The 21,747-nt window shown below is 53.9% G+C and overlaps 1 protein-coding gene across 3 annotated transcripts in view; it reads left to right on the forward strand.

The window, feature by feature from the left end:
- The window catches only part of EPHA10 (EPH receptor A10), a 42,130-nt gene extending 20,383 nt beyond the window's left edge, over positions 1–21,747 (forward strand). The window contains exons 6-17 of one of the 3 annotated variants that reach the window (XM_030868874.2): positions 4,591–4,724; positions 7,129–7,300; positions 11,227–11,335; positions 14,817–14,878; positions 15,036–15,161; positions 16,415–16,600; positions 17,064–17,125; positions 17,362–17,565; positions 17,805–17,954; positions 18,171–18,364; positions 19,004–19,159; positions 19,310–21,747. In XM_030868874.2, the coding sequence (XP_030724734.1) occupies positions 4,591–4,724; positions 7,129–7,300; positions 11,227–11,335; positions 14,817–14,878; positions 15,036–15,161; positions 16,415–16,600; positions 17,064–17,125; positions 17,362–17,565; positions 17,805–17,954; positions 18,171–18,364; positions 19,004–19,159; positions 19,310–19,424 (1,670 nt within the window). In that variant the 3' untranslated portion in view covers positions 19,425–21,747. Of the gene's footprint in view, positions 1–4,590; positions 4,725–7,128; positions 7,301–11,226; positions 11,336–14,816; positions 14,879–15,035; positions 15,162–16,414; positions 16,601–17,063; positions 17,126–17,361; positions 17,566–17,804; positions 17,955–18,170; positions 18,365–19,003; positions 19,160–19,309 lie in introns of those variants that run through there. The other 2 variants (XR_009565784.1, XR_009565785.1) reach the window with 2 other exon arrangements.

Genomic DNA, 21,747 nt, shown 5'->3' on the forward strand with positions numbered 1-21,747 from the left:
CCCCCCAACATTATCTAGACTAGGTTCTCAAATCTGTCTGTACACTGGAATCATTGAGAAGCTTTTAAAAAAGATGCTAATGCCTGAGTCCCACCCCACAGAAATTATGATTTAATTGCTTTGGGTTTATGACCTGGGCATCAATACTTTTTCTAATTGTGGTAAAAAATGTATAATTTACCAAATTAACCATTTTTAAGTGTACAGTACAGTAGTGTTAACTATATGCAATTATTGTACAACAGACCTCTAGAACGTTTTCATCTTGCAAAATGCAAACTCTGTACCCTTTGAACAACTCCGCTTGCACCTTCCCCCAGACCCTGGCAACCACCATTCTACTTTCTAAGAGTTCGATTACTTTAGATACTTCATAGAAGTGGAGTCGTGCAGAATCTGTCTTTTCGCTATTGGCTTATTTCACTCAGCATAATGTCCTCAAAGTTCATCCATGTTGTTGCATGTGATGGGATTTCATTTTGTAGGCTGAATAGTATTCCATTGTATGTCTACATCACATTATTTTTTCCCCCAGCTTTATTGAGATATAATTGAATTACACCTTTATGTAAGTCTAAGGTGTACAATGTGATGGTTTGGTGTATGTGTGTATTGTGAAATGATTGCCATGGGAAGGTTAGTTAACACATCCATCACCTCACATAAGTATGTTTTATGAGTCTGGTGAAAACATTCAAGATCTCTCTTAGCAGTTTTCAACTACACCATGCCATACATTAGATCCCCAGATGTAATTCATCTTATAATTGGAAGTTCGTACCTTTGACCAACATCTCCCCATTTCCCCCACCCCCAGCTCTTGTCAAAAACCAATCTACTCTCTGTTTCTATGAGTTTGGCATTTTTATTTTTTTTTAATTATATATTTATTTATGGCTGCATTGGGTCTTCTTTGCTGCGCACGGGCTTTCTCTAGTTGTGGCGAGTGGGGGCTACTCTTCGTTGTGGTACGCGGGCTTCTGATTGCGGTGGCTTCTCTTGTTGTGGAGCACGGTCTCTAGGTGCGCAGGCTTCAGTAGTTGTGGCACGTGGGCTTCAGTAGTTGTGGCTCGCGGGCTCTAGAGCGCAGGCTCAGTAGTTGTGGCTCACGGGCTTAGTTGCTCCGTGGCATGTGGGATCTTCCCAGACCAGGGCTCGAACCCGCGTCCCCTGCATTGACAGGTGGATTCTTAACCACTGCGCCACCAGGGAAGTCCCGAGTTTGGCATTTTTAGATTCTACATATAAGTGAGATCATGCAGTATTTGTCTCTCTTTGTCTTATTTCACTTAGTATAATGCCTTCAAGGTTCATCTGTGGTTTTGCTAGTGGCAGGATATCTTTTTTTTAATCACTGAATAACATATCATTAAATATATACGTATATAATTTTCTTGTCTTTATCCGTTCATCTGTCAACAGACACTTATGTTGTTTCCATATCTTGGCTATTGTGAATAATGCTGCAGTGAACATGGAAGTGCAGAAATTTCTTCAAAATTGTGATTTCATTTCCTTGGGCTATATACTCAGAAGAGGGTTTGCTACATCACATGGTAGTTCTATTTTTATTTTATTGTATTTTTTTATCGATTTTTTAATTGAAGTATAGTTGATTTACAATGTTGTGTTAATTTCTGCTGTACAAAGTGATTCAGTTATATGCATATATACATTTTTAAATATTTTTTCCATTATAGTTTATCATAGGATACTGAATATAGTTCTCTGTGCTATTCAGTAGGACCTTGTTTTTTATCCATTCTATGTATAAAAGCTTACATCTGCTAAACCCAACCTCCCACTTCACCCCTCCCCCTTGGCAACCACCAGTCTGTTCTCTATGTCTTTGATTCTGTTTATTTTTCATAGATAGGTTCATTTGTGTTATATTTTAGATTCCACATATTAAGTGATATCATATGGTATTTGTCTTTCTCTTTCTGACTTCACTTAGTATGATAATCTCTAGTTGCATCCTATTTTTATTTTTTTAAGGAACCTCCATACTGTTTTCCATAGTGGCTGTACCAATTTACATTCCCAGCAACAGTGCACAGGGTTCCAATTTCTCCATAGCCTCGTCAACACTTGTTATTTTCTGTTTGTTTGTTTTGTTTTGTTTGCTGTTGTTGTTTGTTTGTTTTTGATCCTAACGGGTATGAGGTGATATCTCATTGCGGTTTTGACTTCCATTTCCCTGATGATTAGTGATATTGAGTATCTTTCCATGTGCTTATTGCCCACTTGCACATCTTCTTTGGAGAAATGTTTATTCAAGTCCTCTGCCCATTGGGTTATTTGTGGGTTTTTGTTGTTATTGTTGAGTTGTAGGAGTTCTTTTAATATCCTGGATATTAAGCCTTTATCAGATATGTGGTTAGTAAATATATTCCCCCATTCCATAGGTTGCTTTTTCACTCTGTTGATTGTTTCCTTTACTGTACAGATGTTTTTAGTTTGATGTAGTGCCATTTGTCTATTTTCGCTTTTGTTGCCTGTGTTTTGGTGTCATATTCAAGAAGTCATTGCCAAATCCAATGTCATGAAGCTTTTCCTCTATATTTTCTTCTAGGAGTTTTATAGTTTCAGGTCTTACATTTATGCCTGTAGTTCATTTTGAGTTAATTTTTGTATGTGGTGAAGGTAAGGGCCCAAATTCATTCTTTTGCATGTGGATATTCAAATTCCCCAGCACTGGGGACTTCCCTCGTGGTCCAGTGGTTAAGACTCTGCGCTTCCAATGCAGGGGGCGTGGGTTCAATCCCTGGTTGGGGAACTAAGATCCACATGCTGCACAGCGTGGCCAAAAAACAAAACAAAACAAAAATCAAATTCTCCAGCATCATTTGTTGAAGATACTTTCCTTTTCCCGTTGTGTGGCCCTGACATCCTTGTAGAGGAGCATTTGACCATATATGTGAGGGTTTACTTTTGGGCTGTCTGTTCTGTTCCATTGGTCTATAGTTCTGTTTTTATGCCAAGTACCATACTGTTTTGTTTACTGTAGGTTTGTAACATTTTGAAGTAAAAAAGTGTGAGGCTTCCAGGTTTGCTTTTCTTTCTCAAGATCATTTTGACTGTTCATGGTCCTTTGAGATTCCATGTGGATTTTAGAATTTTTTTCTATTTTTGCAAAATATGCTATTGGGATTTTGATAGGAATTGCACTGAATTTTTTTAGGTCACTTTCGGTAGTATGGACATTTTGACAATATTAAATCTACACTCCATAAATATGGATGTCTTTTTTTTTTAAACACAGATTTTATTTATTTATTTATTTATGGCTGTGTTGGGTCTTAGCTGTGGCACGTGGGAACTTTTGTTGCAGTACACGGGCTTTTCATTGCGGTGTGCTGCGGGCTTCTCTCTAGTTGTGGCACATGGACTTCTCTCTAGCTGTGACGTGCAGACCCTGTAGTTGTGGCACGTGGGCTCCAGAGCATGTGGGCTCTGTAGTTGTGGCATGTGGGCTCAGTGGTTGCGGCACGCACGTTTAGTTGCCCCGCGGCATTTGTGATCTTATTTCTCCGAACAGGGATCGAACCCACGTCCCCTGCATTGCAAGGAAGATTCTTAACCACTGGACCACCAGGGAAGTCCCAATAAATATGGATGTCTTTCTGTTTATTTGTGTCTTCTTCAGTTTCTTTCAGCAGTGTCTTGTAGTTTTCAGTGTGCAAGTCTTTTGCTTTTCTGGTTAAGTTTATTCCTAAATATTTTATCTTTTTTGATGCTATGGTAAGTGGGATTGTTTACTTAATTTCTGTTTCATATTGTTCATTGTTAGTGTGTAGAAATGCAAGTGATTTTGTGATTTGATTTTGTATCCAGCAACTTTGCTATATTTGTTCTAACAGTGTTTTCTGTGGAATCTGTGGGGTTTTCTACATATAAGATTATGTCATCTGTGGAGAGAGATCATTTTACTTCCTCCTTTCCAATCTGGATGCCTTTTATTTCTTTTTCTTGCCTAATTGATCTGTCTAGGGCTCCCAGTACTGTGTTGAATAGAAGTGGCAAGAGTGGGCATCCTTGTCTTGTTCCTGATCTTCAAGGGAGAACTTTCAGTTTTTCACCATTGAGTATGATGTTAGCTGTGGGCTTTTCATATATGGCCTTTATTATGTTGAGGTAGTTTCCTTCTATCCCTAGTTGGTTGAGTATATTACCTCTTGCCCAGACTATTAGAATAGTTGAGTAGCTTGTCTTCCTGCCTTCTGTGCTCCCTAATGTCTCCAAACTGCAGAGAGTGTAGAAAGAGCCTGGGGGATTAGAACCAGCCACCATGAGGGAAGCTGGAGTATAGGGTGTGGGCAAGCAGCACGTGACCTGATGCTTTCCCCCTAGGAGCCAGGGGAGCAGAGAGCTGTGGGGTGAGAGGGGCCTCCCTTCCCTCTAGTCCCGCAAAGTCGCTATCCCTCAAGCCCCGTGCCTCAGGAGCATCCTGTCCCCCACAGACCCTTTGGTCATGCTTCTGTGGCTCCAGTAGCCCCGCCCCTAATCCCCTCTTGTCCAGACTTTCCAGCCCCTGTCCCTGCCCCACAGTCAGATCTGGGTCCAGAACCTTGCATTACTTACTTTCAGCACCATGGGAGGAGGATGAGATCCGCAGGGACCGAGTGGAGCCCCAGAGTGTGTCCCTGTCATGGCGGGAGCCCATCCCCGCTGGAGCCCCTGGGGCCAACGGCACGGAGTATGAGATCAGATACTATGAGAAGGTGAGTCGGGGTCTGGGAGGGACCTGGGGCTGCATTCCTGGCTGTGATCTGCCCCACTCACCCGCTGGCTTCCTTCTCTTCATAAGCACCTCCCAGCAGAAGTCCTTCTTACTTTCTTTCAAAACATTTCCACAGGCCCCCTCAGGGGCCTCCCCAGCCGGGGTTTCTTCCTGTCCTCTCCTCACCATGGACCCCACTGCTCTCCCTCTTTCCCCACGTCTCCATTCATCACTGGTCATCAAGTCCATTTTCACCACTTCTGCCTAGTGTGAACAGTTGACAAGAAGCCTTCTCTGGGGGCTGATCCAGATTTTGTGTGGAGGAATCATGTACCTACAATTTGCAATCCTTTTAAGAAAAAGAATGCAGAAATACATTGTTTCAAATTTTACAGAAAGGTACCACGGTGGGAGCACACTAGGTCATGGGACCCCCGTGTTGGTAAACGTTTAGCAGCCAGCTCTGCAGAACAATGAACGTGTGCAATATTATTATAATTTTGCTGATGTGAGGAATGTGTAACCCATCATTTACAAATAAGAATAGAAAATATAGAGCGATCCTTATTGTGAACTCCATATCGCCAATTGGTTCTCATAGGATACTTCTTGCTGATTTTTGCTGACCTCTTGTATCTGTTGTCATCTGTGGTTGCAGCTCAACCATGGTTTGACGAGTGGAGTTACATCCGGATCCACTGTCTCTTTTCCGCATAAGTTAATAAACTTATGAATTTAAATTCAAACTGTTTGAATTTGACATGTAATCTGCCGTTAAACTGTTTCTCACCTTGGTGCCAATTGCGAAACCTCGCTTTCAACTTAGCACTACATGTGTCAGGACTTCACTCCCTCCTCAGTGACTCCAGGGAGTTCTTTGCTGAATCAGTCAAAGATTTTGAGTACGAGAAGTCTGGAGAGCTGTGAGTTGAGAGAGAGAGACAGAGAGAGAAAGACAGAGAGAGAAAGAGAGTTGGGGGCTTTCAGCATAGAGATAGTAGCTGAAGCCAAGGGAGCAGAAGGGATGACCAAGGGAGCGGGGCATGAATGAGAAGAGAAGTCAGGGCAGAGCTCTGGGGATCCCTGATGTCTAGGAGACCGCGGCGAAGGTCACTGGGAAGGAGCTAGGCACGCAGCAGTTGCTTAGAAAGGGCTCCTTGAACTGACACTTGGGGATCACAGCATAGATACAGTCCCAGCACTGAGCTGGGTGGATGCTTCCAGGCCCTTAGGGAGTTTGAAGTTGCTGGGAACAAAAACCCTTGAGAAGAGGAGCCAGTACCAAAGGGGCTGTGTTTGAAAGCCTTCAGGAACGTCTCACGGAGCCCGATGGCCAGAAGTGTGGCTGGTGTCACGAGCTCCTCACGCCGACTTCTCTCTGTGCACCAGCTCCACCTCCTCTGCAGGGGCCTTGCTCCTAGCACCTGGCAGCTGCGAGGCTGGCAGCCTTGCCCCTTTCCCCCTCCCCACCCCGAGCCTGTCCCGTCTCATAGGTCATGCAGTCATTGCACTGTCTTTCGGTGGTTTGTTCAAATGCCCGGAAGGGAGATTCTGATTGGCCCAGCTTGGGTCAGAGTCTTCCCTGATTCCTGAATACCATGGCCCTAGAGCTGGGGCCACAGGTATAGGGGAGGTGCACCTCTGGGGGCTGTGAGTGTGGCAGGGGCTCTAATAAGGGGGTGTGGGCAGAGACAAAATAATGGTGGCATGTCCAGCAGGTACCATTATCAGATGTGTTGGGGGCAGGACGAGGTAGAGCACAGAGCACGGGACCTGAGGGAATCGAGAAGGTGTCACCCCAACCCTTCTTTGATGTGAGCCTCACCTGTTAAAGGAGATAGGAATGCTGCTGTGAGGACTGTAGGAAGTTGGCTCCTATAGGGTCTAGCCCAGCAGCGGGCAGTGAGTGGACCGTTGCTGGGGGCCGTGGGAGAGCCTCTCTACCCCTCTGAGCCCGATTCCTTATCTGTGAATCCATGCCTTGCAGGACATTGTGAAAGTCCGATGCCAAGGGGAAGGAAAAGCTGTGTGATCCGACAAGGGCCGAGCAGGTGTCAGGCCCTTGTCTTCTTCTTTCCTCTGAGGGGTCAGGTGCAGCTCACCCTCTGGACTGCCAGGCCCTGATGCCCTTCATTCTAGCATCCCTTTGAAGGCCAGCATCTTCTCTAAAGTTTCTCTTACTTGGAGGTGGGGCTGTTCTCAGCTACAAGTACCACCGAGTATGGGTGGGAGCTCGTGGTGGAGAAAGGGGCTGGTGATCCTATGGAAGAAAGCTGTGGGATCTCCCCAAGACAAGTGGAGTTATTCCACCAGCCCAGGTTCCTCCCTACTTCTTGCCCCCGACATTCTCCCAGGAGCGTGGGGCCAGCCCTGGGTCTGGGCCTCACTTCTCGGTCCCTCCCCAGGGTCAGAGTGAGCAGACTTACTCCACGGTGAAGACAGGGGAGCCTGCGGTCACCGTCACCAACCTCAAGCCGGCTACCCGCTACGTCTTTCAGATCCGGGCGGCTTCCCCGGGGCCCTCCTGGGAGACCCAGAGCTTCAACCCCAGCATTGAAGTGCAGACCCCGGGGGAGGGTAAGTGATGTGTCAAGTGAAGAGAAAACCCAGCCCGGGGCTGGAGCAGGGAGGCAAATTGGGGCGGGGCGGGGGGGGGGCCGTTATCTGTGCAATTAAGGGAACCTGCAGAACAGTTCAGTCACAACCTAATTAATGGATGAATTCGGTTGGACTTCCCTGGCGGTTCAGTGGTTAAGACTTTGCGATTCTACTGCAGGGCGCACGGTGGAACTGGTGGGAGAACTAAGATCCTATGTGCTGCTCAGTGTGGCCAAAAAAAAAAAAAAAGCATGAATTTGGAATCCAACAACTAGTGGCTTACATTGGGTACTTGTCCTGGAGGAACTCACAGGGGAGGGGCCCATGAACAACTATAACCCAGGTCTCAGCTGGTGTCTCCCTGCCTCCCAGAACCTCCCATGTCTCGTGGAAACATCCTGTGCCCTCTCCAAGATTCTTCTCTTTGGTTGGGAGAAATTTTTGTCTCCTGGTCACTTCTTGCCATTGACTGCTAAGTTCTTGTTCCCATCCTGCTGCTTTGTCGCTGCCACGATACAGACTCAAACGTGGGCCCCCGTCCCTCTTCCCACTAGGCCTTACAGTGTGAAGCAGAGGGGTGAGGCCCAGCTCACCCTCACCATCCTAGCATCCAACCTTCCCTGAGGGTTGGGGCACACGAAGGGAGTTGCACCTGCAGCGGTAAACAAAACAAAACACCGGGAGAAGTGGTTAGGATTCCGCACGTTCATTGCCAGGGCCTGGGTTCAATCTCTGGTCAGGGAACTAAGACCTCATGAGCTGCGTAGTGCGGCCCAAAACAAACAGAAAAACACCAGGAGAATCGTACGCTTTCAATGGGTGAATTGTACGGTATGAGAATAATTTCTCAATAACGCTCTTATCAAAACAGAAGCTGAACATCAGATATGCCCAATTCTAACGCAGCTCCAGCTCCTCGGCATGGTGTGGCGCTACCCCCTCTTCCCTTGGCTTCCCTCCCCTGGTTCCTCTTCTCCCCACCCACCCCCAGTCCCCCTCCTGATGCGTGCAGAGCGTTTAGCGCTCTCTTTTGTTGTTCTCCTGCTGCTACCCCAGCCCTCAGGATCTCACCTCTATCTACCGGAGCAGCTCACGAAAGTATTTTCCCGGACAAAGGCAGTTCCCCCTAAGAGGCATCCTGGCACCAGCTGTCTAGATAATAATTCTTTCCAACCTGCTACATGAGTCTAATCCAAGATAGGAAGAGTTCTGAGCCCAAAGGGAGGTGGAGATAAAATGTGGAGGGAGTTTGAGTTCTGGGAAAGGAAAACAGCACTTCTTGCTCGAACGCCTGTGTCTCTGCCAGACCTCGGCCAGGTGCTGGCAAGAGATTAGAGCCGTGTCTTGAAGGCTGGGGAACGTCTGAGTGTGTGGAGGTGGGCAAGGAAGGCATTTTGGATAGAGGAAGCCATCAGAACAAAGGCTCGCGGGTTTGGCTGGAGTGGGTGTGGCTGGAGTGGGTGTGGCTGGAGTGGGTGTGGCAGAGGGCGGGAGCTGGGAGTCGGTAGCTGAAGAGGGCTGATGCCTTCCCTTAATTTGGTGCTTCTTAGTTGGTAGATACGCTGCTCAGCTTCCGGGCAGCCTCCTTTGCTGTGGCCCTGGCTGTGGGGAGTGGTTCCCCAATCTGCAGAGTACTTTTTCCAGTGAGCTGTGACCCCAAATCAGGATCACGAGGAAGGACCGTGCTTCACCGCTGTATTAGTTACCCGTTGCTGTGTAGCAAATTACCCCCAAAACTCAGCGGCCAAAAACAACAGATGTTTATTATCTCATGGTTTCCTTGGGTCAGGAATATGGGCAAGGCTTAGCTGGGCGCCACCTGTCTCAGGTCTCTCAAAGGATGCAAGCAAGGTGTCCTCTGGGGCTGCGGTCATCTCCAGGCTTACCTGGGGCGGAGTGGGGAGCGGGTGTCTGCCCCCCTGCTTGGGCTCTTGCTGGCTGTCTGTGGGAGGCAGGCATATGCCTCCTGGGCTTCTCCAAGGGCTATTTATAACCCAGCAACTAGATTCTTCCAGAGACTGAGAGAGAGAGAGAGAGAGAGAGAGAGAGAGAGAGAGAGAGAGAGAGTGCAAGAAGGCACCCGAGACAGAAGCCAGTCTCTTGTAACCTAATCATGGAGGTGACATCCCATCACTTTTGTTGTATTCTGTTCATGAGAAGCAAGTGACTATGTTCCGCCCACACTCAAGGGGAGGGAACACCAGGAGGTGGCGAACCCAGGAGGGCCATCTCAGAGGCTGCGGACCACAACCACTTTTAGCTCCATCCTCAGTTTCCGCGTCCACATGGATACTTCATTTCAAACAGTCCTTGGCAACTCCACTGCCTGCTGCCACCAGCTGGACCCTGGACCCAGTTCCCCATCTCTGAAAATGTGGGCTCTGAAATCTGCTCTTTGACCCTGACCTTGTTGGCCTCTAACTCTTCCTTCCTCTTCTATCCCTCTTCCTCACTTGCTCTGTGACATCCTAATAGCAGCTCTTGGGATCTGACCTCATCTCCCAGGCTCTCAGCCCCTCCTGTCCCCACAATCATCTCTCCCCAGTGAGCACAGATTCTCCCGGCAGAAACATGCCCCACCTCTGCCGGCCCTCATTCCCCGGACATCGTGCTGCACCTGCCCCGCTAGTCCCCAGGCTTGGCTGTCCTCCTCTGTCCCTCGCCAAGGCTGCCTGCAGAGTTGTATTTTTCTAATCTCAGTTTAGTCTTCAGGGCTGCATAGCATTTTCCCCGTTCTTGTCACGTCTCTCAAACACCTCCCCTCTCTCCCCGCTCCCGAGCCAGCAGATCCCCTCACTCCTCTCCCTGTGGGCAGGAACTCTGTCTATCGCTTGAGCTCCCTGTTACCCTCGGGATATCCTGGCTCATACTGGCCTAGCATTCAAGGACCTTCCGGTTCTGTCTCCTCCCCCAGCTCCCTTCACCCTCCTGCCCTCCAGCTTCATACCTTCATATCTTGCATCTGCATCTCTGCCTCCAGGCAGTCTGTTTTCCAGCCACATGGGATGACTTGCCGTTTTCCAGACCCAGCAGGTGCATCTAAGCATCATCAACAACCCTTTCAATCTTCCAGGTCCAGTGCAGATGACGCCTTTTCTACAAACCTTCCTCGCTGGCTTTAGGAAGAAATTATCATGCCTCTGCTCAGCTCTGCTCATTCATGTCTCTGTTTTTTTTCATTCTACAGTTAAGATTTTTCATTTCTGTCTCCCGCACTGGTCGGTACACCCCTCCAGAGCTGGGATTTTGGCTCATCCATTGCTATCTCCCCAGAACTAGTGCCAGCCTGGCGCACATGTTGGATGGATGGATGGATGGGGCTGAGAGCCTGGCTCTTCCCCTGGGGAAATAGTTCAAAGCAGAGGCTTTAGGAATCAGGTTCGAATCTTAGGTTCACTGTTTGTTAGCTGTGTGACCTTGGGCAAATTACACAACTTTTCTCAGTGTCAGTTTCCTCAGCTATAAAATGGAAACAGTAACACCTTACTGGCTTGGACCACTTAGTCTTGAATGGAGCAAGTGTGCATTAAATGTTAACTCATCATTATTGCTGGTGACAGTTCTGGATGGGGGCTGGGGAGCTTGGATGAGAGGCCATCCCCCTGCAGAGCTACCTTCCTTGTGCATCAGAAAGGCAAAAAGGGAGGCCTGGGCCTGCCTATCTGGATGCCTGCTCCTCTCTCTCAGAGCTGGGCTGCAGTGGAAGTGCCTTGCCCTGGGAAAGGAGGAAGCTCCACATGCCACTGTGGCTGGTGGGGCTGCCTTGGTCCCTTGCCGCCGGGAGGCCGGGCCGAGTGCGGAGGTGCTGTGGGAATCCTGCTGTGGGGTGAGGACAGGAGTCTGTCCTGGAGCTTCCCCGGGAGCCTGGTCCTCTGCCTCTCTCAACCTCGTGGTTTCCCTCCCAGCTGCCTCGGGGTCCAAGGACCAGAGCCCCGCAGTCGTCGTCACCATTGTGACCATCTCAGCCCTCCTCGTCCTGGGCTCTGTGATGAGCGTGCTGGCCATTTGGAGGAGGTAGGTGGCTGGTCCCAGCCTGGATGATGGCTGGTGGGCCGTGTCCCTGCGCACATTCACATGTGCTCACAGGCACTCATGTCTGTATCTGCATTTGCACCTGTGCGGATGTGCACGGGCGAGCACACCCCTGTGTAGATACAGGCGTGGCTGGTGTGGTCCTGGCCTTCCTCCCACCGTCCTGACCCCCTGCTCCTGCAGTCGGCAGCGTGGCAGCCAGCACGGCAGCTAGCTCAGCCGCTCTGGGATGAAGGGATTTAGCTCCTTAACTCATTAAATGTCAGAAGGCATCGCTGAGGATGGAATCAAGCTCCAGCTGCCCCGGTGTGATTAGGGTCCTCCTGAGGCACTCAGAGGCCCCCAGCCCCTGCCCGAAAGGGATCTGGAGGCCCTTCAACACAGGCAAAAGGAAGAAAGGCAGAAATTGTGTGTGCGTGTGTGCGCGCGCCCGCGCCTGCGTGCAGGGAGAACAGGGAGGGGAACTCATAAACCAGAAACCCCCAACCCCCAGCAGAAGAAGCTGGCAGAGTGGGCAGAGGAAGGGGATGGGAGGAGGGGCAAAGATGTGGAGCTTGGGTCCGGCCCTTTGGCATGCAGCAGAAATCTCATGGCATATATATCGCCCTTCTCCCCAGGGCCACAGTCTGCCACATCCAGAGGCACCCGGGTGGGTTCCAGGCTGGGGCTGAGGTCAGCAGACTGGAGGGGCTGGAAAGTCTGCATGTGACAGGCTGGAGTGGGGGGAGCACAGGAGAGGAATGGGCTGGCCCGGGAGCCACACATCAGCATCCTGGAACCGCCTGCGGGCTGGAGGGACCGTGAGCTTTCACTTGGCTCGGAGGGGACTGTTTGCTTGGTCTTGAATAAGGTGCTGAAAGTGACTGAGGAGGAGTGAGTCTGGGAGCCAGCTCTGCCCGGGCCAGGTGAGTCAGGAAGGCAGGACAGGAGTGGAATCTCCTTTCTCACAGAGCTTAAAAGTCCTTATATGAGACCTGTTGGAAAAGCGGGAATGGACAGGAGCTGAGAGCATCTTGTCCTGGCTGTGAGCTCACGGTCTCTGGGAGGCAGAAGGAGGAAAGGGGAGAGAGGTGAGCAAGGAGGGCCTCTTCAGGCAGACCCTACAGAACAGGGGCGGCTGCCCAGCAGCTCCTCGGAGACAGATGCACCAGAGCAGGCAGAGTAAGCCAGGGGTGGATTTCAAAATGTGCTCAGAATCAAACGGCACCAAAATGAGAACCTGCCTGGTCTAGCGCTGATGTGCAGAGAGGCACTCATCTCCAGCACGTGTGTCCCAGCTTTGCAGACGGGAACACCTCCCTCAGCCGTCTCCTCCTCTCGCAGTCTCTGCGGTATCCGCTCTGTGCGGCGGGCTCCTTACCTCCGCTTTCCCTCCCCAGTCCATCTTGCGTCACCCAGTGGGAGCTTCTCATTTTCTCTGCCACCACTCCTCCAGCCACTCAGCCTTGCCCCCTTCATCCCTCGTTACCTCTCCCAGGTGTTCCCCTCATTCATGGAAGTCCTGTTCCCGTGCTGGATGACTTCAGTAGCCATTGGAGGACCTGCCCCACCCCTCGGCCTCTGGGTTCTTTCACTCCCTTGTTTCCGCGGACCTTCTCTCCTGTTCCATCTCAGCTGCCCTCTCCCATCTCCTGACGTGGACCTGGCCATCACCCCAAACACTGACACCAGTTCTGCTTTTGCCCTGCAGACTCCCCGTCCTTGCAGCTCGCTCCCTCAGCCATGTCTGCTGCACCCGCCCTTTAACAGCAACTTTAACCCCTCAACTTCTCGCCCCCAAGTCTACACACCTGCCTATCTCTGCATCCATCCTCCTCCTCCTTTTGCTCTAGAGGAGGTGCCATTCTCCCGGCCAGGATCTTCTACCTGTGACCATACTTCCTACCATCTCAGGAACCCATTACTATTGATAATGTCCACTTCTTCCCCACGATAGCTAACATTTATTTAGTGCTTAGTAAGCTCTTGGCACCAGTGTGATCAGGCACGGATGTCTTTATCCTGATTTTATTAAAGAGAAATCCCAGCCACCTGGTCCCACAGAGAGTGGACCACCTAGGGGGCCGGTCGTCAGATTCCAGAGCCCATGCTGGCGACCGCCATCATGACCACTCCAGACTACAGGACAGCCTCCTCTTTCCCACTGGTATCGAAACGTGGTCATCTCTCTCCTAACCCCTCCTCCTAGAGCCTTCACGTGACCTCGTTCCTCTGCTCCACTTTTTCTTTCCTTGCTTCCTGTGATATCGCCCGCCACCTCCCCCCACCCCCGCCCCCGATTTCCCTTCTGTTTCCCTCCAGTTTCTCTGGTGGTTCTTTCATGATCTCCTCCATGGCATCCTTCTCCTCTACCCAATTTTTAAATGGTGGGGGTCCTCAGACTTGTTCCCTGTCCCACTTCTCAGGCTCCCTCCTCTCCCTGGGCAATACCCCCAGCTCCAGAACTTGTATCTCCAGAGCACACCTCTGCCAAACTCCAGACACACACATAGCTAACTCCCTGCTCATTGATTGTCCCTGCTTTTACCAGAGGCCCTGCAAACTCAAATGTCTAAATGAGAACTCCCGATCTCAGGAACTGGTATACCCCACACCCTGCTGGGCAAGCTGGAACCCGAGTTGTTCCAACCTTCCCCCTCTCCCTTTCTGCCTTCCAGCTATCTCCAAGCCCTGTGGCCCTGTCACCTAAATGTGACTTGAGTCCTCTTACTTTTCTCCGAGTCCATGGTCACCACATAGCCTGAGCCACTGCCATCTCCTGCGGGGACACAGCAGCAGCTGGGGTGATCTTCCTAAAATGCAAATTGAACCTTGGCTCAAAACCCCCCAGGGGGTTCTGGGGCCTCTCCTGTGCCCCCAGAATGAAACCAAAGTCTTTATCTGGGCCTGCAAGGCCCTGCCTCAGGGGGCCCCAGATGCCAGCCTGTGGCTCTGTTGATCATGATGCAGTCCTTTGGTCCATGGCTGCCTCTGTCTCAGGAAGCCATCCTTGACGGCCCCGGCCACGTCAGATCCATCTGTGAGGTGCTCCCGACGGCGCACCACCCTTCTTTGCTTGGACCTGTGAGTGGGCTTGTGGTTCCTTCTCAGTGTTTGTTTTCTTGACTGGACACAAGCTCTGCCTGTTTTGTTCAGCTGTAGGCAGGGGAGAAGCTTGGGCTTGAAGTCAGGGCATGGATTTGGGTGCCTCTGGAGTTGCAAGAAAACACTGTGTCTCAAAGTGAAAATAACTAGGAATGCGGAGGCGGGTGAGGGGTTAGGTCTGGGGCTAGGATTGTGTGTGTGATGTGGGCAGAAGCTTTCAGACCAGCAGGACAAGAAGGCCCCTCCCCTGGGGCACAGACCTTATCCTTTTGGAGGAACAGAGAGGTGCCGCCCTGGGTGCTGGTGAGATGGGAAGGGCTGGGACAGCCTGGCTCAAAGAATGACTACGGACCCCCCGACCCCCAACCCCCTACCCCAGGACCTGCAGCTATGGCAAAGGAGGTCGGGATGCCCGTGATGAGGAGGAGCTGTATTTCCACTGTGAGTTGTCTGGGCCTGACGCGGGGCGGGGCGGGGCGGGGCGGGCACCCCCCTACCTTACCCCTCAATCCTCTTCCTTGCTGCCATTGCATAACCCCCACTCCTCCAGTCGTGGAGGCCCCTTATCCCACCCCCCTCTCTTTCCCTGCGTTCCCAGTCAAAGTCCCAACCCGCCGCACATTCGTGGATCCCCAGAGCTGTGGGGACCCGCTGCTGGCTGTTCATCTGTTTGCCAAGGAGCTGGATGCGAAAAGCGTCACGCTGGAGAGGAGCCTTGGAACAGGCAAGCTAGGCACCCCGGAAACCTTGTCCGTTGGGAAGCCCCGCCTCCGCCCCCTCCCAGCCGTCTCTAGAAGCCCCTCCTCCATCCCACCCCGTCTCTATCCTGTAAGCCTGCCTCCACCCCAAGTCCCGCCCCCATTTCTGGAGGCCCCGCCTTTACCCAGTCCTCACCCTGAGCCTCCGCACCCCCGCGCCCTCTCCAGAAGCCTGTCCTCCACCCTACCCCGCCTCTATCCTGTAAGCCCCGCCTCCGCCCCTCCCTCTAGAAGCCCCTCCTTCATCCCACCCGTCTCTATCCTGTAAGCCCGCCTCCACCCCAAGTCCCGCCCCCATTTCTGGAGGCCCCGCCTCTACCCAGTCCCCACCCTGTCCAGGAAGCGCCCCCTCCACATCAAGCTGGACCTCCGTCCACCAGGATCCAGGGAAGGAGGTGGCAGAGGAGTCTGTGGCCCTGCCTTCCTACCCTTTGCCTGTCCCCAAGGTCAGAATTCTCTCCATTCAGGCCCTTTCAGAGCTGGCTCTGCAGACTGCCCCTGGCAGAAGTTTGGTCCCAGGCCTTCAAGGGACGATGGGGAGGGGCCTTTGCAAGCTTGGGGACCAGGCATACCTGAGTTCTAGTCCTGGCTCTACCACTGACCAGCTGTGTGACCAGGGGTACGTCACTTTTCCGCTTTGAGCCTCAGTTTCTCATCTGTTAAATGGGCATGATATTTGCCTCAGACAGAGCTGATGTGGGGGCTTTCCAGCACTCAGCCCAGGGCCGGGTTCACAGTGGGTGCGTGCTCTCTAACGGTCAGTCCCCTCGCTTCCTTTTTTCCTGTCTGCAAACCCTCGGCCCCTGCACTAAGGGAGTGCTTTCACCAGGAGCCTGACACTCTTCCCTGGCACTGTCAGCAGACTCGCTGGGTAGAGACCAGAAAGGGGCAACGTGGCAGAATAGGTGTCATCGTTACCCTTCCTGGGTCACCCTGCGCCTCTGGTGTGCTGGCACGTGCAGCGTCCTCTCTTTGAGGCTTTGGAATTTCCCGCCGAAGCAGGCAGGGAGGACTCCCCGTTTCACAGAGGAGAAAACTGGGGCCAAAAGAGGGAAAGAGCAGAAGCCCATGTCACACGGCTGGTACTCAGTTTACCAGGATTTGAAATCAGGAGACCCGAGTCCCATGATCCAGAAGCGGCTTTCTCCTCGGCTCACCCTGCCCAGGTTGGCCGAGGGAGCGGCCTCCGGGGGGTGTCTGAGGTGCCTTTTCCCCCCAGGGCGGTTTGGGGAGCTGTGCTTCGGCTGCCTGCAGCTTCCGGGCCGCCAGGAGCTCCCCGTGGCCGTGCACACGCTGAGGGAGGGCTGCTCCGACTTGCAGAGGCTCAGCTTCCTGGCCGAGGCCCTCACCTTGGGCCAGTTCGACCACAGCCATGTGGTGCGGCTGGAGGGCGTCGTCACCCGAGGTAGGGCCCATGCTCCACCCGTGTCGGAGGAGATGATGGGGTGGGAGGTGGAGGTGTGCCGTGCCCCCAGGCCCTCTGCTCAGTCACGAGAGGGAGCCCTGACGCTGCCCACCATGGAGACAAGGGCTCAGCCCTCCTTCACTGACTCTGGGTGGCCTCTCGGACCCTGCGTGATCTTTGGGCGTGTGGTGACACTCGGTGGGGTTGGCTCACTTGGACCTTCAGAGTGATCGCCCTCAGCTAACTTGGTGCAGATCCTCACCTTGGCCTTTGTTCCCCTCAGACGACACCTCTTTTGTTCTTCAGCACAGAGGGTCCTGGGCTGGGCAGGCGGGTGGCAAGACTCAGGGAGCTTGGCCTTGGTTCTGGCCTTCTTGGAGGGGTCTGGGGCCCAGGTGGGGGAGCACATGTGCTCACAGAGGGCAGCAGGCACCTTAGCGTGTGTTCCCCTCCGTGGGTACAGGAAGCACCTTGATGATCGTTACTGAGTACATGAGCCATGGGGCCCTGGACGGCTTCCTCAGGGTGAGTGGCCTGGGCCCTGCGGGGTACTGATGACCATGATATTCTTGGTCCCTCACTTTTCCCTTTGGTGGGCCTTGGGGTTGGCCTCATTCCCTATAAAGATGACCACTGGCCAGGCTGACCTGGCAGGTCACATGGCAAACTGAAGCCCAGAGAGGGCCAGTTGACTTCCCCGGGGTCACCCAGCAACAGGGGACGCGAGAGTGCAGTCTGGCCTCGCTCTCCTCCTCTCACAGCGGCACGAGGGCCAGCTGGTGGCTGTGCAGCTGATGGGGATGCTGCCCGGCCTGGCGTCGGCCATGAAGTATCTGTCGGAAATGGGCTACGTCCACCGGGGCCTGGCGGCCCGCCGGGTGCTGGTCAGCAGCGACCTCATCTGCAAGATCTCCGGCTTTGGGCGGGGACCTCGGGACCGAGCAGAGGCTGTCTACACCACCATGGTGAGGAGCCCTTCCCTCGGCAAGCTGCCCTGCAGTCCCCGTCTCCCCACATCCCCCTTCCTGGCTGTGTCAGGGTCACTCCTGCCCCTCCATCCAGTTGTCCATTGCCAGTGTGGGCCTCCCCTAGATGAGCAGCCGGGGAGACGGCAGGGGGGGCTGGATCTGTGGCTCTGCGGGTGGGGAACCCTGGCTGTGTGACCTGGTCCCCTCCTGCCCCTGACCTGCCTGCCTGCCCGCAGAGCGGCCGGAGCCCGGCACTGTGGGCCGCCCCCGAGACGCTTCAGTTTGGCCACTTCAGCTCCGCCAGTGATGTTTGGAGCTTCGGTGTCGTCATGTGGGAGGTGATGGCCTTTGGGGAGCGGCCCTACTGGGACATGTCTGGCCAAGACGTGAGTGACACCCGTGGCTTCTGCTCCTTGCCTTCTGATCTCGTTGCTCCCTGACCTCTGCCCATTAACCCTTGACCTGTTAGCCCCAGGCCCCTCTTCACTGTCTACTTGCTTCCAGTCCTGCCTGGTCACCACTTGAGCCTTCCTTGGGATGGGGTGAGTGTGTGTATTGGGGGACCTAAAACCTCCTGTCTGCCCGCCACCCCCATGGCCTAGGTGATCAAAGCCGTGGAGGATGGCTTCCGGCTGCCACCCCCCAGGCACTGCCCCTCCCCCCTGCACCGACTGATGCTTGACTGCTGGCAGAAGGACCCAGGTGAGCGGCCCAGGTTCTGCCAGATCCATGGCCTCCTGAGCAAGATGGTGCAGGATCCAGAGCCCCCGACGTGTGCCGACACTACCTGTGCCAGGTACAGCTGTCACCTCGCGTGTCCCAGGTACCTTCCCAGGTATCTCCAACCATACCAGGTGTAGCAGAACTCTCACCTGTCCACGAACGCCCCCCCCCCCGCCACCATGTACAAGTACAGCTGCCCCACCTGTCCTCCCCCACCAGTCCAGGTACGACTACTCACTCAGGTACCCCAGATAGATCTAATACTCCCACCTGCCTTAGGCACGTATAACTTTTCATCTTAGTCACTTCTGCTTGTCCTGGGTTTTGCCCCACGTATCCCAGGTACAGTGACCACATACATAAATGTGGTAATAGTCCTAACATATCTGTAGTTCCAATAACTAAGTGAAATTAGTATTAGTTGTCCCCAATACCAGTCACTTCCCAAGTTCTCCTAGGGACATCCTACCCAAGACTGTCGCAGACACTCCCTTTACCTGGCTCCTATGCAGCTCACTCTCTGCCAGCCAGAGCATCGTGAACCCGCACCTGCTCTGAGGTTACCTAGAACCCTGTGTGAGCCAGGCCTGTCGGAGGCTCGGCCATCTTCCCCTTCTCCTGGCCGTTCTCAGATGGCCTCTCCTCAGGAGAGTGACCGGGTCTGGGCCCCAGGTCCCTGCTGTCGACTGACCACTGCTCCTCTGCTCCCCAGGCCTCCCACGCCCCTGGCGGACCGTGCCTTCTCCACCTTCCCCTCCTTTGGCTCCGTGGGCGCGTGGCTGGAGGCCCTGGACCTGGGCCGCTACAAGGACAGCTTCGCTGCCGCCGGCTATGGGAGCCTGGAGGCTGTGGCCGCCATGACTGCCCAGTGAGTCTAAAGGGCCCGGGGGACCTGCCCCTGCCGGCATGGGAGGCCCAGCCGGTCCTGATTCCGGTTCCCTGGCTGGGCAGGGGATGGGAGGGACAGCAGAAGGTGGGGAAGAGCCAGCTGGGTCTGACCCGCCCTTCTTCTTCGCAGGGACCTGGTGAGCCTGGGCATCTCATCGGTGGAACACCGGGAGGACCTCCTCAGCGGGATCAGTGCCCTGCGGGCCCGGGTGCTCCAGCTGCAGGGCTGGGGGGTGCAGGTGTGAGCGGCCCCACTTTTCCAGGCCAGGACCCCAGGGGGCTCCAGCCCCCAGCCTTGCCCAGGACCCCCGCCAGCTGCACTCCACCCGTGCGGAAGTGAGCTCCCAGAGCTTGTGTGGAGCCCCGGTTTCCTCCATTTCCCTGCCTTCTCCCCCCATTTCCCCCAGTCTGAGCACCTTGGCTGACTCTGTTCCCCTGGAAAAAAGGTTCAAAACCTGGGGAGGATCCCTGAGATAACAGTGGGGCGAAATGCAGGGTCTCAGAGACTAAGGTGGGCAGGGGCAGGGAGGAAGACATAGCTTTAAATGGCCCGCTTCATGCCCTTCTGTCTTCCATACCCACTGGGGTCTGGGGCCTACTCCAAAGGGTGCCCCACTTTCCCACAGACCATTGGCCAGCAGGCAGCACAGGTCCCTGATGGATGGGCTCCTGTCAGTGACCACAGCTGCCTGGCCGCCAATCCTGATGGGCCATGGGGCCTCAGTTCCCCGTATTCCAGCTGGGCCCTGTCTGGACACTGGTCCCAAGGCCCAGGCAGGCAAAGGTGGTGCTGAGATCAGGGGCTGGACCCCGAGGGCCCCGGACTTAGAAGTTGATTTCTGCTTCCCCCACCCTTGAGCTGACCATTCAGGGTGAGGGTGAGGGTCCTGGTGTTCCCCTGAGGCCCCACTAGGTGCCCCCCACCCCCTTTGCTTTCCTTTTATAAACTCACCGGCCAGGACATCTGGGAAGAGCATGAGGAGAGAAGTTTTCTCCCCGGGGCCCCAGGAGCTTTGCTCCCCAGACTTGGGGGATGATGAAGACATGACTCTCAGAGACGGAGCTTCTCTCTCTAACAGGCCGGTCCAACCCTTACCGTACAGGTGGGGAAAACAAGACCTAGTAAGGAGTCAGGGCCAGAGCTGGGGTTGAACCCATGTGCCCAACTCCCGATCCAGAGCCGAGGTTGGCTCTGGAGAGAGTCATGGGTCCTGCCCTGTGTCACCAACACTCTTTCCTGAGGCAGCCCAGGGGTACTCTGAGGTGACCCCCTCTTGCAGGCTCCATCCCCTGCACCCAGCCTCCCGTGGAGTACCTCCTCCCTCTGGCCCCTCTTCTGCGGGGCTTTGGCAGAAGTAGTTGCCCTGAGCTGAGTCCAGAGTTCCTTATCCAGGAAGGCTTCCCAGAGGCGGGGGTGATCGTGAGGCCAGGGCTTTCGTGGCACAGAATGAAGGCAACTGGGTCTGGATAGGGTCACCCCTGACCTATGCCTGCTGTGGTTTGGCTGCGTGTGGGTCGGGTGGGATGGGGTGGGAAGGAGACAAGGGCTACAGGAAGGGGTGAAGGAGACACAGCCGGCCCTTGGAGGGCCCAGACGAGGCGGGGAGTGAACTCAAGCTCCAGGAACTACTACACGTCCCCCACGGGAGACCGTAGGGCCTGTGGGCCGGACACTCCTGGTGTGTGTATATGGAGGGGCGTCTGGAAAGGTTCCTTGACTGAGAGTCTGATGCATCCATTGAACAGGGCCTTGGAGGAGCGGGGGCAGGACTCTTTCCTTAGGGTTGGTGGAGTTTTCCGCAGGCCAAGACGGAGGGCCTAGGACAAGAGGAATCCAAGCAGAGGGGCCAGCGTGAGAAGGAGCCTGGAGGGTGGGAGATGCAGCACATCTTTGGGGAGTGCTCCGTGGTGGGGGACGGTGCCTCTCAGCAGTGCCTTTGGCTTCATTCTGCCAGCAGGGCAGGCGTCCCCCCACCCCCACTGTCCATCTCCTGAGCACCTGCCCCAGCTCAGTGTCCTGGGGGGTGCTAGGGGAGGCCGAGATATTTCTTCTACCTTTGACAGAGCTGGAGGGTCCCTTGCCGGTGCCCTCCAGGCCCTGCCCCGTGGGAAGTCTGGAAAGGACATACCAGCATCCTGTGGAGGGAGCCTCATTCCCATCTCCAGCCTCATCAGTCATGCCCTGAAGGTCAGAGTCCCCTCCTCCTCCCCACGCTGTTCTGCAGAGTCCCCTGGCTGTGTTGGCAGGACTTCGGTGTCCAGGGTAGACCTCCCTTCCACTGAGGAGTGAGGTCCCAGCAACCTGATGGGTCCCAGGCCTCAGCCCTGCACAGGTGCTGGCAAGATGCAGGCTGATGGCTCCCTGGGAACCCTCTACAGATCTATTTTTATATGGACCTTATTCACTGGATAGAGAGGTGGCCTGCAACCCCCCAGCACCCATATCTGAGCCCATCCAGGGAGGGAAGGGGCTGGTTGGTGGTGGTGGGGGAGTGGTTCCTTTGACTAATTCTGGAGGTGTTTTTATAGTTCTTGGGTTCTATATGCAGGACAAAGTAATAAAAGCTT

Source organism: Globicephala melas, chromosome 1 (assembly GCF_963455315.2).
Source record: "Globicephala melas chromosome 1, mGloMel1.2, whole genome shotgun sequence".
Taxonomy (NCBI): Eukaryota; Metazoa; Chordata; class Mammalia; order Artiodactyla; family Delphinidae; genus Globicephala; species Globicephala melas.